The 18,463-nt window shown below is 41.4% G+C and overlaps 1 protein-coding gene across 1 annotated transcript in view; it reads left to right on the plus strand.

Annotated features, from left to right (window-relative positions):
• The first annotated feature begins 791 nt into the window (after positions 1 to 791).
• The window catches only part of ubash3bb (ubiquitin associated and SH3 domain containing Bb), an 83,920-nt gene continuing 66,248 nt past the window's right edge, over positions 792 to 18,463 (plus strand). The window contains exon 1 of the mRNA XM_083985002.1: positions 792 to 1,073. Within this exon, the coding sequence (XP_083841128.1) occupies positions 946 to 1,073 (128 nt within the window). The 5' untranslated portion in view covers positions 792 to 945. The remainder of the gene's footprint in view (positions 1,074 to 18,463) is intronic.

The raw sequence follows: 18,463 nt of genomic DNA on the forward strand, positions 1-18,463 counted from the left end.
AAATCTCCACTTCAGCAGCACTTACAGACACCAAACCTTCCAGTTTTATTCCTGTCTATACTCTGAAGGTTTTTAGAGAGGGGATTGTTGATATATCATTCACAGCATGATTTATACAACATTTTATTCCTAAAAACAGGGCGAAATTGGATTTTTTTAGGGCTGGTGACAGTATTTGATAAAAAGAGATATCCAAAATCCTCCTCTGTAAAAACTTCTGACTCTAATGTGTCAAAAAAATGAAACAAGAATTTTGAAAGGGGCTTTATCCATTTTTCAGATTTCAGTTCTGGAAATGTATGCAAATGAGCGCACATTTCATCAGATATTGCCTCATTTACATATTTAAACATAACATTTGACAAAACTTGTAATACAAAAAATATTTGTCTTAATGTCAGTGATAAACTTGGGAAGTTTCATGGTGATATCTGTTATTTAAATTTTTTACCCTATTCACCTGTAGTGTCTCTCCTTAACTCCACGTTATAATGGGGGAAGAATAATAAATAGATGTGACACACAGGCAGTAAACTCATGAGGTCAGACTTGATAAAATAACATGTAGATCTCATCTATTATGTCTTATTCTGTGCTGAGCTTCAGTATATAAAAAAAATAAAGAAAAAGCCAGTGAGCAGATCTAATTTGCTGCCTCCTCCAGTGGGCGGAGCAGCTCGGCTCTGCCTGGCCGCGCCGCGCTGCTCTCCGCTCGGCTCCGCCTCACTGTTGTTGCCGCTGCCCGTCATCCATCCACTCATGCGGAGCCGCTGAAGCTGATGGACTGAAGCCGGAGCTTGGTGCTGGTTTGGCGGCGTCGGTGGCGGCGTTGGTGTTGGCGGCGGCGGTGGTTGATAATAACGGACGAGTGTGTTGTTGGGGCTTTTGTAGCCGGACTGAGTGCTCGGTGACCCGGCCGGACCGGAACCGGACCGAAACCGGACCATGGCTGCCAAAGAAGACCTGTACAGTAAAATCCTCCCGCGGAGGCTCCGGCAGAACCGACCGGGCTCCGTGAAATGTGGCTCCAACCTTGACGTGCTGTTGTCCATGGGCTTCCCCAGACCAAGGGCGTGAGTATCCTGACCTCAACACACACTGTATATTATGTATGTGTGTGTGCGTAAATGTGTGTAAATGTGTGGATTAGACGTGTCAGAGGTCGGACGCATCATCCACTGCCTTTAACGGTGCACAGCACTCACGAGAACACAGCCAAATGTCATTAATAAAATAGATATAGGCCTATTTAATTCATGAAAATAAGACCAAATGCCAGTTTAAGCCGAGCAAACCGACAATTTCACTATTATATTTCACTTTTTCACGCTTTAGTTTAGTCAAAGTTGTAGCTTGTCTGGTTTTATATTGATAGTAAAACACTTTTATATTCACGTGGATGTTTAATCATTTCTTTTAACAGTCGTTTGGGACAAATGTGGTGAAAGCCATGTCATAGTATTATTATTTCAGCCATGGTGTCCCTGCCAGCAGCAGCAGATCATACATGTTGAGAGAAAACTGGAGTCAGGAGTCATGAAGTCATGACTCTGACTGTGTGTGTGTGTGTGTGTGTGTGTGTGCGTGTGTGTGCGTGTGCGTGTGTGAGGAGGAGGAGGGTGGGGGAATCACCCTGTGTCCTCTGCTGCTGCTGTTTCTGAATGGAGGGACTGTCTTTGACTTGGCCCGATCATTGAGTTCATATCTGTCCTGTCGGCTACAGCCTCTCACTGTAAACACAACACTACTGTCTAACTGTACATCAGCACCACCGCACAACCACCGTACACTTTACAACCAGGGTAAACTTAACCACAGTACACTTACTTTACACTCTGTTTACTCTTACTTTACATGTAATTTACGGCCCCTGTGTACTTTACAACCACTGTACACTCACTTTACAGCCACTTTACACATAGTTTACACTTACTTTGTGCTCAGTTTGCTTTTAGCATCAAAAGTCATTCAACCAGCATTTAAAAAAAAAAAATATTTATTTTTTAAAGGGGCAACGAGGAGTTTCTATTTGGTTATAAAAAAGTCTCACATTAATGTGGATGAATCTACGCTACCCACACTTGTTAATGGGCCCATTTTCGATAAATATATCGTTTTGTCTCTGTCGTTATTTTGTTATTTTAATTAATGTTGGAAATGCTGGGCCGACCAGCGTTGCCTTACTTTCGGTTTCGCGGACGCTGCCCGGCGGGTCATGATAACAACGCCGCCGAATCGCGTTTTATGGTCGGAACTACGACGGTATCTGATCGTCTTCAAACCTCCGACTTTCATTCTTGATGAATGAAAACATTCTCGGCAAGCTGTCCGTCTTGCACCGGTCCAAGAATTTCACAGTGCTCGCGGAGGCTCATGGTAAATGTAGTGTGAAAACACTTCGCTTTCCAAAACTCCTCGTTGTCCCTTTAAGTATATTTTTGAGGGCGTTTTGCCTTTAATTGACACGTTAGTAGAAATTGGGGAGGCAGAGAGGTGGGGAATGCAGCCAGGGTCAGCTGCAGAGAGGACTGTAGCCTCTGCACATGGGGCGCTCTACCCACTGACCCAAACGGCACCAATTTCCGTCCGGTGTCTCCTCCTCTGTGTCTCTAACCCTCCTCTCCTCCATGTGCATTTGTTTCCAACAACGAAGCCGGTGAGAAATCAATCCATGGAGCGGTGGATAACGTGATTTATCATCTACCATGTTACTATGTGTATATCTGTGTAGTCTTATCTGTCATCAACAAGAGATTACGGGTTACGGGGCGTGTTACGTTTGTGTGGCGGTGCCGCAGAGACGAGAGCTGGGACACCGGGTCGGAGGCTCTGATCTTACAAGGTTGGTTTTCAGCCAAGAGACGCTAGGTGGAAGGCAGGGGGTCATTCCTATGTTCCCACAGCCCTATGTTCCCTCAGCCCTATGTTCCCTCATTTCTAACTTTTGTTGTCACTGAAAATTAGGCCCTATGTTCCCTCAGCCCTTTGGTCCCACCATTGGTTGGGTTTAGGCAATGAAGAAAGGAGTTGGTTAAGTTTAGTAAAAAGACCAGGTAGAGGCTAGACAGGCCAGATAGATAGAGTCCAGATAGGTAGAGAGAGTCCAGAGAGAACATAGGGCTGAGGGAACATAGGGCTGTGGGAACATAGGCACGCTCCCGAAGGCAGAGAGCCTCCATTCTCCCTGGAACTAGGTACCAGTCATTGATTTAACCAGCACGAAGACTCTGGAGCTGGGCAAATGAGAATATGCACCGGCTCACTCTGGAGCTGGTTAATGACGGTACAAATGTAGGAGAGTTGCTCTTTAAATTTGAGCCTATTTAACATTTATTCAGCTAGGTAATTAACCTCCTTGAGATCCAAGGTCTATGGTGGCCCTGAGGGCTCAGTACACCACATCTTAACAAATCACTTGCAAAGACAAACAGAAAACATCTTCACACACAAAAACTCAAAAACACCTGCAAGTACACAAACGCACAGCAAAAAACCCCAAACTGAACAAAGCTAAAGGCTAATGCTAAGCTATAAGTAGCTATATGTTAGCAATAATATTAATCGAATCATCTGACATTGACGTTACGATAAACCAAACAGGTTGCCATCTACACAACATAAGAAACTTTAAACTAAAATGTGTCCCAGCCCGGTCCGTCACTTTTTTTGTGTCCTCTGGAAACACTTCCCTTGTGCTTTGACTTTTTACAACACGTTGAAACATTGATGAAGTTGTTTTTCTGATTGTTACGTTGTGTTTGTGTCCAAACCCTTTACGTTACAATATTAACAATAATTGACAAATCATATTAAGAGCTTAACAACAATATGGGCCGATGCTGTGGATATAGTCAATAGTTCAACACAGACTTTCTATATTGTTGAGATGGGATGTACAAATTGATAAAGGAGTACATAGCAACCAATGGACCTGGAGTTAATCAACAATACCCACAGTGAAATGGATTTCGGATGGATTTTCTTTAAAAAAAAAATATACCGGTATATGAAGAATTAACTGTGTGTTGGCCGTGCTGTTTCTATTCTGCAGTTTCTCCTCATTGATCACCTGCATATACACTGCACCGATATTGATATTTCTCCAGTTGATCGGTCAGAGTCTTATGTATTCTGTTCAGTTTGGCACTGACTGTCTTATTGATTACCCAGCACCTCTTCCTCTTCTTTTTTTCTTCCTCTTCTTTTTCTTCTTCTTCCTGCTTCTACTTCTTAATCTAAACAAACCTTAAATGTTAAAAAAAAACATTACTTCCTGTGCACCAGAGGATTTTCCGAGGAATGACCTCTCTGACTCCGGTTGGTCAAAACAGCAGATGGAAAACCTTTCATAACTCCTCTGTTGCAGAGCCAGTGTTGTGTCATATTAATGAGTGAAAGTGTCCAAACCTATTTTTGTCCATATAATTTGAAGTTGGGGTGTGGGGGTGGGAGGAGGAGGAGGGGGAAACCTCTCAGGACTTCTCTGTTTTCACTTCATTCACGCACCATTGGGAGTCCTTCCACCCCTTTCACCCAGACAGATGTCACACGTCGAGAGGGTTTGAGTGAGTGTGTGTCGGAGGAAGTGTGTGTTGTGGTTTGCTGAATGGACACAGCAGACGACGACGGGGCCCCCAGGCGAGCCGTCGCTGGCCTACAACACCCTCCCTCAGGGAAGCCACAACCTCTTTTATATCAGCCCACCACTGCCTGGCCCGGACACGACCTCTTATTAATTCCCTTTCTCTTGCTGTCTGTCTTTACTCCCTCCCTCCCTTTCTCTCCTCTATTCCTCTTCCTCTATTTTTCCTGTCTGGAGGTTGACCCACTAAATTTCCTGACCAACTTCAGGTGTCCTGGTTCTGCTGTAAAAGGATTATTTATGTGTAGAAAGATTAAATGTATCTGCTGCTGCTGCTGGCTGGTGCTGGTGCATTGTTTTGGTTTAGGGGCATCCCCCACACGGCTGCCACTAGGGCTGACCGATTAATCTTGTTTTCATTGTCATCGCAATATCAACATGCACGTTGATAAACACATTGCAAAAGGTCGCCTGAAATGTGATGAGTAAGTTTTATTTAGGCTACAGGCGACGAGCCTTCACACTCATACACCTCGTACCTTGAACCTGAGCTACACTGCTAGACAAAACGTAACAACAACAGCGGACTTCAGAGCTGCGCGATTCATCTTAAAGGTATAATATGTAGGAATTCCCCCCATCTAGCGGTGCGGTTGCATATCAGAACGTATTCTTGATGTTGCATTCACGTGAAATGGGGCAGACGTCAGACAGACAACAGACGCTGCATGTAACAGGATAAACAAGCGTCTATGTAAACAAGTGGTCCGCCAGCACGAGGCAAAACAATACAGGCGTGACAATATGTTGTCATGGCGATGTCGTATTGTTTACCTGACCCACGTTTTACCGTCTTTCTCTCATCGAGTAAAATGACATCCGGTTGGTTTGCCGACGGCCGTCTGCCTGACTGCACCTGAATGCAACATCAGTGCCTCCGTCCTTCCTCACACTACACAGTGGTGACAGTTTTAACAGGCCGAGCCCACAGCTCCGCTGAGTTTCCGTGGTTACCTATGGTCACGCTGCCACTCAACGTAAAAAATGTCGATGCAACATGGCCGCCTCGGTTCGGTGCGTCGCCCACTTATGTATTTGTAACGACTCATTCTAAGGTACGAGAAAGCTTTCATTTGTATGCGGGTGTGATTCCACTTCAGTGAAATACGTATTTATGAAATAATATTTGATTGTTGCTAATAAAAAGCCAAATAAGTTACAAACTGGGGCTTTAATTTCATCGTCATCACGATATCGACATGCATGATAAACACATTGTAAAGGTTGCCTGAAATGCAACGAGAAAGTTTTATTTACAGGCACACCGCATACCTGTAACCTGAGCAACACCACTAACGCAACGTAACGTAACGTAGTAACGTAACGTAAAGACACAGGAAACTGTATGGTTAATGTAACTGTTGGAGACAGTATTTCATGAGTTAATGAAGTGTTTAAAAATATTAATAAATAGACATATAAATTCATGATAATAAGAGAGTTAAAAATAGCTTACGTTTATAAATAAGTTGATAAAAATGATCCCAGTTGTGATATTTAAAAACCTTCATGTGAGGACATTTTATTTTGAAAGTGTGTGGTCACATGACCCCCTGGTCTGTTGTGAGGGTGAACTGTGGGATTGTGGGTCAGAAGTAAAAAGCGGGACCACAGAGAATGGAGGCAGGAAGTCATGAAGTCACTGGACAGAGATAAATACACTGCGTTCAAGAGGCGCAAACGGTAATTGTGTTTTGTTTCATATTTATTTTATTTGTGGTTGTGTACAAAATTCTTTGAGCATACAGTGGACACTTCATGCGTTTGTTTACGTTGAGTTAGCATTTAGCTACAATGGACTCATATGGACTCTCTGCTTCTATTTGTAGTTTTCACGGTGTTCTATGATTTTATCAACGTCGGTGGAGGAGGAGAATAAAAGCGAAAATCAAGACATCAGTATGAATCGTGGCCTTTTGTTGAACCGGTCTATAGCTACAGTTAATATGCAACAACATGAATATTTGCTTATTTATTGTAGGAGTCATATCCTCATTGCAATATTGAACAGTGGCATTGCACATCACACATTTTGCTGATATCAAGCAGGCCTAGTGTTCACAGTAGAGATTAGATACCCACTGGTTTTATACCGTATAACAGAGTTCAGTGAAATCGGTGCCAGAGGATGTGTGGCAGGAATATATACAGTTGTTTTTAGATTTGAGCTTGGGGTGCTGGTAGAACTTGAGCTGGATATTGAAGCTGAGTATTGACCAAACTGTGCTGGCACTGAACGCTTGGTTAAATAGACTTGAAAGATAAGAAAAGATATCTATATACTTGTTTGCTGTTGCCATTATTAACAGTTGACATTTCCATCATCTGGAAACCAGGAAATGACTTCAGGTCGGCCATGCATCAACTCTAGGGTGAATCACTCTGAAAACAAAAATCGATTGCTCACATTATTCTTCTCTCACCCCCGGGGGGGAAGAAAAAGGCTTCCAGCAAGTCACAGGGTGCATCTGTCTGACTTTGTAAATGACAGTCTTGTGCATGTCAGCTAACTCTTAATGTAACAATCAATAATACATGAAACAAAGAGTCATGCCTGTTTTTACTGCTTAAACGTACGTCTCTCTCGGCACTGAGAGATAACGGAGAGAGAGAGAGAGAGCATCATTGGGAACTAAAGAGAAAGCTCAGGACGAATCAGAGCCAAAGATGACAAGACATTACTCTTCAGAGACGTTTAAGCATTAGGACGTTAATCCTGGAGCGGATTTACAGAGAGATATTGGCATCCTATGCTATGCATCCTATCTGTAAATGTAAAGACATGCACTTAAAGATACAGATAAGGTTATGGAGACGGAAGCAGATACAACTTCATAGCACATTTATTCACATAAACTGAAAGAGAATGCATTGAAGGGGCTATTTGTAAGTTTTACTTAAAGCTGCATAGGCAGTGTTAGCATTAGCAGCTTGCTAAAGAGCTTCAGCCATTGTTGGGTTTACAATAAAAGGTTGTAATGCTTCTTCTTCAAGGCGGCCTTGAGGCTAAATCAACTTGGTATCGGAAAGGGACGAGACAGACTGACTTGGCTGGAGCTAGCTAGCTAGCATGCTAAAGAAGTGATAGAAATTGATTTAAATAATGAACACGTAACATTTCTTTACTGCAGCTGGATGCAGCTGCCTGTTCCTATTCAGAGTGGGCTCAGGATTATAGCCAAAGTATTTTCTGTTTTCTCCCTCTCCTTATTGTTGATTGACCATTGCCCACATTTAGCTAAAGGAGCTATTTAAAAGTATTATAGCTGCATAGCTAACATTAGCAGCAGTTGTTTAGTTACCAGAGGAAGAAGAAACATTACAAGTTCGGTTTTAAAATCTACTGTTATCACTTCCTTTCACTGATGAAAGTTAGCATGCTAACCGGCTAGAAGTAGTGATGTACAGAGGAGCTGAATTGAATTGAAATCTTTATTGTCCCCAAGGGGCACTAGGGTTTACAGCAGCCACTGTCACAAAACACATTAAAAACCTCCTTCCTGATGGCAAAAGCCTAAACTGTTGAGGATCCTGAGGGCCAGAATGGCTTTAGCCCTCCAAATAGCTACACCTGACCTATAGACCTGGCTAAGATCATTTAGATTTACACCGATGATCTTTCAGCACTGATTGACAACACTTCCAAGCCTGTTTTATTAACCAGGCTGAGATTGAGAATGTAAGTAAGTATAGATTCAACAAATGATGAGTAGCCTAAAACATTTTCATGAGTGAGCCCTCCATATAAAAAGTCCTCAGCTTCCTTAAATAAAACAATCTTTGGTTGACCTTTTTACAAATTCTGTCTGTATTGGCCTCAAATGTCAGTTTGTTGTCCAGAATATTTTCCAGATACTTATACTGACTGACTGTACTGGTGACCACTTTATGATAGTAGGTGCCATGGTAGGTGGATTCCTACGAAAAGTCAAACCACATGTCTTTGGTTTTAGCGACATTAAGTTGAAGGAATGAAATTTGACGTATGCTGAACCTCTTATCATTAGCAAAACGTACACATAAGTAGCTCATTGACCTTTAACTTACCCTCAGATGACCCCTCAGTTTTTACCATAGGCTACCCATGACCACTGGACAAAAATGTCCACCTATAATGAATATTTGTGATACATAATAGGGCTGGGTCTTGACTAAACATGAAAATCATTTTTGACATGGGTTTCAATTTTTTTTAACTCCTTCCTGGCCAGTTGTTTTAGCTGCAAAAACACATAATTTCTCATACTATGTTTTTATTTTATTTTATTTTTTATTCCTGTCTATATTCTGAAGGTTTTTACAGAGGGGATGTACACATTTAAACATAAAATTTGACAAAACTTGTAATACAAAAAAAGATTTGTCTTAATGTGAGTGATAAACTTGGGAAGTTTCATGGTGATATCTGTTAGTTAAAAATTACATTAAACATTAACATTAACATTTAAAAAAAACCCATAGGCGGAGGTGGACATTTTTGTCCAGCGAAGGGTCATGGATGTTGTAAAAATGCATTACGGGTCCAAAAAATGGACTTTCATTCTGAAACTCGGGACATCCAGAGTTTACCCAAAGATACACCTCCTTGCCAACAATCAGACCCCAGTGACCTTTCATTTGACCGTGGGGAGTTGGGAAAGTGTAAAAGGGATGGTGAATGAGTAGCAGGGCAGTGGAGATGGTGTTTAATGGTGTAAAATAGAGAGATGAGAAATAAAGTTGTCCAAGAGAGAGATAGACCCAGTGATGGAGTTAGAGGGAGGGAGGGAGTTTGGATGGCTGATCCTGGACTGACCAGGTGCAGCCAGTCTGCAGTAATGTTAACTCCACCGAAGGGAGACACAGAACACGAACAGCAGCCAAGGACAAGACACAACCCCGAGGCTGTGGTAGAGCCAGAGGGCCGTCACACTCAGCAGCTCGTTAGCAGCAGCAGCAGCAGTCGAATGTGAAGCTGCAGGAGTCCAGAGCTCAGTGCTCATATACCTAAACCCAGGGACGTAGGTTAGAAGCATAAAAGTATAGGCTAGTGTTGGTAAAATGCAAACTGTTACTGAGGCTGTTTGAGGGAAAAAAAACCTGTTCTGAACATTGAGCCTAAATACACCATAGGCTACTGCATATGGGTATTTAACATTATGTGTATGGTGCAGTTTTACAATTTTACAATGAACAGTAGCTTTATCCAGAAAAATAGACAACTAAGGGGTTATAAATATAAATATTTTAAATATAAATAATAATATAATATAAATTAACAAACGGAATTAATATGAATAAGAGGTTAAAGAAAAAAGTATTTTACATTCATTCTTTTTAAATCTCCAAAATAACCCATTGATGCCCACAGTTCTTATACTTAACTTGTAATATAGGCTGTTAGGTCAGTTTTAAACACTCCATATTGAATTATTAAGAAGAGTAAATGCCTCTAAACAAATACACAAACACACTGTACGTCCTGGCGTCTTGACAACACAAATCATTAGTCTCCACTCACAGTGTATTTTTCATTCCTTCTCCCTCCACTCTCCACCCACTGTCCCCTTTAGCTGTCTCATTAACGCCCGTTCAGTATTTGGACGTGTAAAGTTTTAGTATTAACTCAATAATTAAAGTTGGTTCTCTGTTTGAAAGTGTGTCATCTTCTCTCGTACCACCACCACCACCACCACCACCACAGTGGACGACATCCAAAAGATGTTTCATAACGCTCAACGAAAGTCTGCCTTATAGCACGTTATGTGTTGCATCGATGCACCAACTCAGTCTTAGTGTTGAACTGGTTTTAAAGTTGTGATTCTGCTTGTGGAGCCTTAATTTATAGGGCCACGTCGGTCGCTACAGCTGTTGTCAGTAAGGTTGAAGTTCTCCAGTTTCGTCAGATGGACACCCACTCACTTCCTGTCTAGATAACATGTTTGGGTTTTTTTTTCTATACTGGTCATAAAATTGTGCAAGGTCACACAGGGAGGTGCATTCAAACACAGTGCGACAGAGGAACACTTAACTGTAATCTATTTGCATGCTCGGTGCTCTCTCTGTGTTTGCACTTTGCAGTTTGCCTCGCTGTAGAGATGTGATGTATATGTTTCACAGCAGCTGTCAGCAGAGGAAATAGTGTTTTCTTTCTGCGCAGCTCAAGCTCAAGTGTTTCATATTTGCGGATCTGAAGGAGGGAAGGAAAATGTTTACGTTGTGTATGTGGGTAGAGAGAGAGTAGACTACAGCGTACGTATTCACAGTATATCCCATCAGCGATGGGAGGAACTGTGAAGTGCTGTTGAGTTGGTAACTCTCATGAATTATTGAGTCACTTCCTTGTTTTTTTTTTCTTTTCTTCTCTTTTTTTTTTTTCTTTGAAATGCAGATGAACATGAGCTCATTCTGAACATTTCCACTCTGCCTTCACAAATTGGTCTCAGCACTTTGAGACTATTTGAAGAGAGGACGATACAGCCATTATTACATTTGATGTGTCATCATTATACGTCTGCCTCAGCAGGGGGGAGGGGGGGGGATGGGATGGGGGCTCTAACAAGGTCATAGAAATGTCATTAGTCTCCTTCCTGAAACAGGAGAGGTGCATCATCACAGTCTGGATATAGCTGCCGTTTGGTCCAGCGGTGCAGCTCCACTGCAGCTCGCTGATCATATCATTAGTTCACTCGAAGCTCCGTCCGGAAGCAGGGAAACAGACAGCGCTATCAGATTATGAGGCCATTGTCTCTCCGCTCAAATGTCTGAAATTTTACAAAGGTTCACAAATTACCCACAGCTCCTCCTTCACACTGACCCTCAGTTTCCATCTCGCTCTCGCTCTCTCTCCCGTTCACAGATTACTTCATCATGCTGTATTATATTATTATTATTATGGGTTCTTCTCGTACCCAGAGGCTGAGTCAGTATCGGCTCGTGGTCTCGGGTCCTGATAGAGCGCTTCCAGTCCGTCAGCAGATAGATTTCTGATGGCTGATTGTTGTAAGGTCACAAGGTTCTTTAGATTTATCTGGTTTGGAGCTGATCGTTTGCACTGTATCGTTAAATCTTGCCTTTTTAACCCCTGAAATACTCAATATGCACTGTACACTGCAAAAACTCAAATATCTTACCAAGAATATTTGTCTTATTTCTAGTCAAAATGTCATTTTTAGTCAAAACTAATCTCATTATACTTAAAATAAGACTCATCACATTAAAAAGCAGCTTGTTTTTAGACACTTTTTTACTTCTTTCAAGGATATTTTCACTTGAAATAAGTAGAAAAAGAAGTTTTTCTTTCTTTTTACAAGCACAAAAAACTTGCTTTCACTGGCAGATTTTTCTACTTATTTCAAGAGAAGATTTGTTTGAAACAAGTGAAAATGATCTAAAAACAAGTTAATTTTTAGGTGATGAGTCTTATTTTAAGTGGAAAGAGATTAGTTTGGACTAGAAATGAGACATTTTGACAAGAAATAAGACAAATATTCTTGGAAAGATTTTGAGTTTTTGCAGTGTATCGTTAAATCTTGCCTTTTTAACCCCTGAAATACTCAATATAATAGTATTTAATAGGTTTTAAATCCCCAGAATATTAATAAATAATCATATACAGACCGCATTGAGTAATATTATTCATGTCTGGGTCGAAAACTCATCTGAAAAGTGTATTTTATAACTGGTAATCCTGAGATTCCCAAAATATTTTTAGATGTGGAAGCAGCTTCTCGAGGCAGCTGCTATTTTATTTTTATTTTTTTTATTTAAGTGTAGTGGGTTCAGGGTTCAGAGTCAGATGAACCTCATGTAAAAAAAAAAAAAAAAAGTGATTTGGATGTTTTTTGATCAACACTTGAACTTTTTGTGGTTTTGATAAAGAAAATATTGAGAATCAGAATCAGATTTTTGGGCCAAGTTTGTTGCATATATACAAGGAATTTGACTCCAGTGTCCCATAGCTCTCTGACATTCACATAAAAGAAGTAAAACAACAACTGAACAATAAGTTAAGAATAATAAGAATAAGAATGAAACATAACGTAAAAAGTTAAATAAAATAAGATAAATAAGTAAATTGGCCAGATTGTACTGTACAGTCACATGTAGTGGAAACAGTCAATGAGGTAGTGCCATGAAAATAAGTAGTAAATGCTGCAGATGTATGAGTTATGAATGATATGTACTGTACCGTTAGCAAAAAGTAGTATGCTTGAAGTTCAGTTTAATATGCTTGAGTATAAGTATAAGTATAGCAAGTATACTATGGACCATGTACTTGTAGCATACTAGAAAGTATAGGCTACTAATGTAATACTTCTTCAGACTAAATTGGAACATTTTAAGTTTATAAAAGTATACTTTATAGGTCATTTTAAGTTTACAAAAGTACACTTTCAAGTATACAACAAGTACACTCATCTATACTCCTAGTGTACTAAGTATATACTTCTAGTCCACACTTTAGTTTATTGAAGTATACTTTATAAGGTCATTTTAAGTTTACAAAAGTGCACTTTCAAGTATACTGCCTCAGTTTTAGTATAAAATGAGCATACTTGTAGTACACTTTAATAAACTCCTTTATTGCTAATGGTAGGCTACACTGTATGGTTTACAAGTCTATATATAGTATATTAATTATTTTGTATTGATTAGGCAGATGAATGAATGAACAGTTATTTGGAGCTGGATGCATCAAGACATGAAGCGCAGCAGAAGAGCCTGATGCTTTAATCTGCAGCTGTTTTCCGTCTCTTCACTGGACGTTCAAGTCACACACTTCACTCACTCTGTCGACTTTCCACTGCGCTTTGTTCCATTTTGTTTTTATCAACTTTTCCACTTAAGTCAAGCAAAAAAAAAACTTTAAAATTCTAATGTTTCCAGTATTTTAACATGCAAATTGAAGACGTTTATTGAAGCAGCTGGATGGAAACAACATACACACATACAGTATGACACACGTCGTCGTTACGTGTATCGTGTGTGTGTGTGTGTGTGTGTGTGTGTGTGTGTGTGTGTGTGTGTGTGTGTGTGTGTTTTCACCCAGGTGTGATGATGAAGTACAAGATGTTACGGCTCAGTGCCTGTGGTGTGGACGGATGCTGAGCTGCCGACAGATTTTTATTAGCAGCTCCATGTATGAGTCGAACCGCGCTGAGCTGCTCCCAGGACAGCTGAGCCAGCAGCAGCAGCAGCAGCAGGTTTCATTAAGGCCTGGAGGCTGCTGGGATTGACAGCTGTCCTGTGCCTCTCTCTCTCTATATCTCTCTCTCTCTGCAACACCCCCAATAATAACAACCACAGCAGCACAACCCACCACCACGCAGCGTCACACCGCCGCTTTCCTCTCAGCTCAGCGCTTTGATCAGAAACTGCATCACCGAAGGTTAACACCATAGATAAATAACCACGAGAACGTGCCAGTTGTGTCAAAACTGTTCACTGCTGACACGACATGACACGCAGCTGCTGGTTTGAAATTACATCAATGTAGAAAACGTATGAAAATTGTAATAAATGAGATCTTTATGTCCCTTGAGTGTCAGCAGTTCGAGTCAGACGGTCAAACCGTATCGCAGTAAAATGCTAAATAATCATAATGACTCTTTATGATGCCAGGATGTGGATGTGCCGTATGATAACCATGAAAAGCAGTTTGCAAATTCATACAGATCATGAGATCATATAGTTGAACTGGTGTTAGTCACACATTGTGTTAAAGCTCCATACAGTATAAAGGTAGATGTTTGTGTTAAAGCTCCATACGGTATAAAGGTAGATGTTTGTGTTAAAGCTCCATACAGTATAAAGGTAGATGTTTGTGTTAAAGCTCCATACAGTATAAAGGTAGATGTCCATGTGTAGTGTGATTATAAAGCAGCTCTAGGTTCTATATTAATACTGTGAAAGTATCAAAGCCTCAGTCCACAGAGAAATGCACACAGACTGTATTCAGAAACTGAGCCTTAAAACCAGCCGTCAGGACTTCCTGTCACTTTGTGATGTCACAACTAAGCCGCCACCCAAAGCTCTGCCCACCTTGCACTCTTTCACATTTGCAGGATTTGGTTTCTCTGAGTGTTTTATTCTGAAATCTGCTCAATTTTTTATTGTATCACTTTAGAAAACAGTCAGCCAATCAGAAGAGAGGCTCAGAGCCTCCTCCTCTCTTCTGATTGGCTGACACCGACCTGTTGTTACCAGCGCTCCAGAGAGGAGAAAATGGAAAACTTCTTCTCCTCAGAGTCAAACTTGGCTCTGGATGAGTCAGATTAAAGCGATTCACAGGCTGCAGCGTGCAGGGCACTGGGTTTCCTCAACTCTACCTACGTTTTAGAAATTTGTTAGAACGTAGAAATCTGCTTCGTGTGCACATCCCACATCATCAAAAGCAGCGATACTAATGTAAAGGAGGAAGAGCTGGAGCTGGTCCAGATATACAGCATTTTTCTACTGAGGCAGCAGCTGTAGCAGCATCATCTGCTGCAGTGTTACCGTCCAGATTGAAGAAATCATTGTAAAAAATCAATATGCAGAGAAGTAAACATGTCAAAATGAAATGTTAGCAGTGTGAGAAGTCGTGCATTTATAAAATTATACCAGAGGGGGAAGTTGTTGTACCAGTCAGCAGCATTTAAACTGAACTTTAACCGGAACAAGATAAACAGCTTCACCAGCTAAATAACGTTAGTTCATCTGGAGCTGTTCAATATCACTGTAAACTAATGTTTTCTCTCACCTGCTCAGGTGTGACATCATTACTGAGTCAAACACACTGAGTGGCTCATCACTTTATCTCGTTATACAACAATATTTTCGTTGTATAACCAACCTTCTTATTGTTATTACAACCAAACAAAAGAATCATTATTGCACATATTTTTCTATTATATACTGTATATTATATATTCTATATTATTATTATTATATTCTATTCTTCTCCATTCAACAGAACATGATATATGTACATACATTCAATTTGGATTTCTATATTAAGTATGGCCGAATTAATCTAAGCGAAATCTTCAATTGGCTCACTTCCTAATATTTTATAATTATTGAATACCTTAATTAAACATCTTTTTGAATCTAGTGACTGATGTGCATGTTTTTAATTCTTTATGACGGTTATTCCATAAGTTTACTCCGGTTACAGATATGCATTTGTAAAACAAAACAAAACAGTTTGTTTTGTAAAAGGATAGTTAATTAACTGTGAACATCTTAATAATGTGTCTGCACGCCTTTACACTGAAACAAAGGGAACAATTTTGAGTTTGTAGGTTATTATCTTATTATTTTACTGGTCCAGCCCACTTGCGATCAAATTGTGCTGTATGTGGCCCCCTGAACTAAAATAAGTTTGACACCCCTGGTATATATTTATATACTGCATATATATATATTTAACAAGAATGTGTGTGTTGCTATAGTTTGTAAACTGCAGCACTTTTCCAGATCAATAATCAACTGAACCGAGGGGATTATGTGTCTCTTATTCCCTCTAATTCTGACGCTGCCTTGGTTATTGACCGTGACCTTGAGTGCAGTTTAATTTCTCACTGCCAAGTTAAACCTGCTGGGATTTCCCCACCACCACCCAAAAAATAAATAAATAAATAAAATATATATATATATATATCTCTTTGTGCAGGTAGCTCCTGAGCGACTCTGACTCTGGCACTGGGCTGGTGTTCACGCAGCGACAGGGTTTCCCTTCAGCTGACTGATGACTCATTACACAACCTCTCCCGTTCATTCTCAGCTTTAATATGTCAAATATCAACCAGTAATATCACAGTCTCACTATGTCTCACACCAGGCACAAGGTTAACCCTCATTTGTGTAAATGAGTCACTGACACTATGTCTGATACAGACACACAAGACTGACATGTTGTGTCCCATATTAATATTATCAGTTTGTAGATGTGAATTATTATTGATCGGCCCTGACTGAGACTCGTAGTGTAACATAACCGTAAAACACCTTAAAGTCCCCCTCCCGCGACCCTTTTTGGTCATTTTAAAACCAGCTCATTAGCAATGCACCTCTGGAGGGTGGGCGGACACTGCGCTGCTCTGCACCCGCCCAGCCACCTCCTCGCACCCCACCCCCCGCTTGCTGATAGCTGGACATTGTACAATTACAGATTCAGCGCATTTAGCGTAAAACTACACACTGGGATTCGATCCCAGACTGGAACATAGTCCTTGCTCATGGTGCAAGCTGCTCTACCAGGTGAGCTACACCTGTTATACCCTGACAGCTACACTGAGCTGTGAAGCCTTTCACCTCTGAGCCAGATGCAGAGCGGGGCGGGAGCTTGTAGCACTAGTGCCCTCCCCTGGAGCTGTGACACCCTCAACTCCAGTCTCCCTGAAACGGCCAGTTTGCGTCTGCCATTGGTTCAGTTTGAAGGCAGAAAAACTCAGAAATGCAATTTTGCACTTCCTTTTCTGCTGATATGTCCTCTAACACAAGAAAAATGCCACAGGAACATGTGAAAAGCACGAAAAACACGATTTTCATGGGAGGGGGTCTTTAAAGAGGAACTAAGCAGGATTTCTCCCGTGGCTCTGCTACATTTTTACCTTCATTAAAAAGCTCCAGAGTAATTGTGATCATTAACTACATGACTTGTGACTTGTTACCAGTGAGAACGGAGACTCTCTGTCTTCACCTGGCGTCTCACGGCTGAAAACCAGCCTTGTAACATCAGTGTAGTGACTGGTCGCCGCCCCGGTGTCCCAGCTCTCGTCTCTGCAGCACCGCAACACAAATGCGCTCCGTAACCCGTAATCTTTTGTTTATGACGGTTAAGACTACACAAACACACGCGGCACGCGCCGTAACATCGTATATGTTATGTAACGTTATCCACTGCTCCATTTATTGATTTTTCGCCGGCTTTGTTGTAAACAAATGCACATGGGCGAGAGGAGCATGGGCGCATGGCGTCTGTCCGACTACCCATTTCTCCGACCATACATTTCTTTATTTTTGCGTCCATTAGTCCGACCTCCCACTTCTCCGACTTAAAGCAATACTTACCGATCTGGCATTTCACTCAGCACAGCACAAACATTTGAAAATCAACAGCTCCACCTCCCTCACAAGTCCCACCCACCTCTCCCTCCTGCAGCACCTCCACGAGCCCCCTCCCTCCCTGCTGCATGCGTTGGCATGGCAACGGTAAACAGAACAGGAACGCGAGTGAAACGGGAACAACACAAACAAACACAACACCGGAGTTTTAAACCGTATAAACGGACTCAGTGATGATGACTGATGAGTTTTATAATAAACTGTTGTTAGCCTACTGCTACTGGAGACGCAGGGGAAGTGATTGTTACAGATTACAGTTCTCAACGAGCCGGGCTGGCGGCCGGACCAGCGAACCAGATGCGCTGGTTCAGGCCGAAAATAAATCCAGACCGAGCCGAGTCGAGCCGCGCCGGTCCGGAGTTCAACCGGGTCCGGACCGTTTAGAACTCACAGAGCTAACAGTAGCCTAGCCGTTAGCACAGAGCTAACAGTAGCCTAGCCCGCTAGCCGTTAGCACTGGATGCTTTATAGACACATGTGACTTCCTGTGTTTACGTATTACTCGTGGCTGATCACTATCAACGTTACAATATCAGACATGAAACTCCGCGACCAGCTGCGGCTGCAGTTATTGGTCTTTTAAAAACTATTTATTTCCAAAAACCTTCTTTCTAGTGTGTGTTGTGACTCTAGTCTCCTCTGCTCATGTCCTGCTACTGCTCTGTCAATAAGCGTTCTTCCTGGTCGGGAGGGGGGAGAGGAGGAGAGGGGTGCACAAAGTGATTACAT

This window comes from Trachurus trachurus (genome assembly GCF_905171665.1).
Source record: "Trachurus trachurus genome assembly, chromosome: 13".
Lineage (NCBI taxonomy): Eukaryota > Metazoa > Chordata > Actinopteri > Carangiformes > Carangidae > Trachurus > Trachurus trachurus.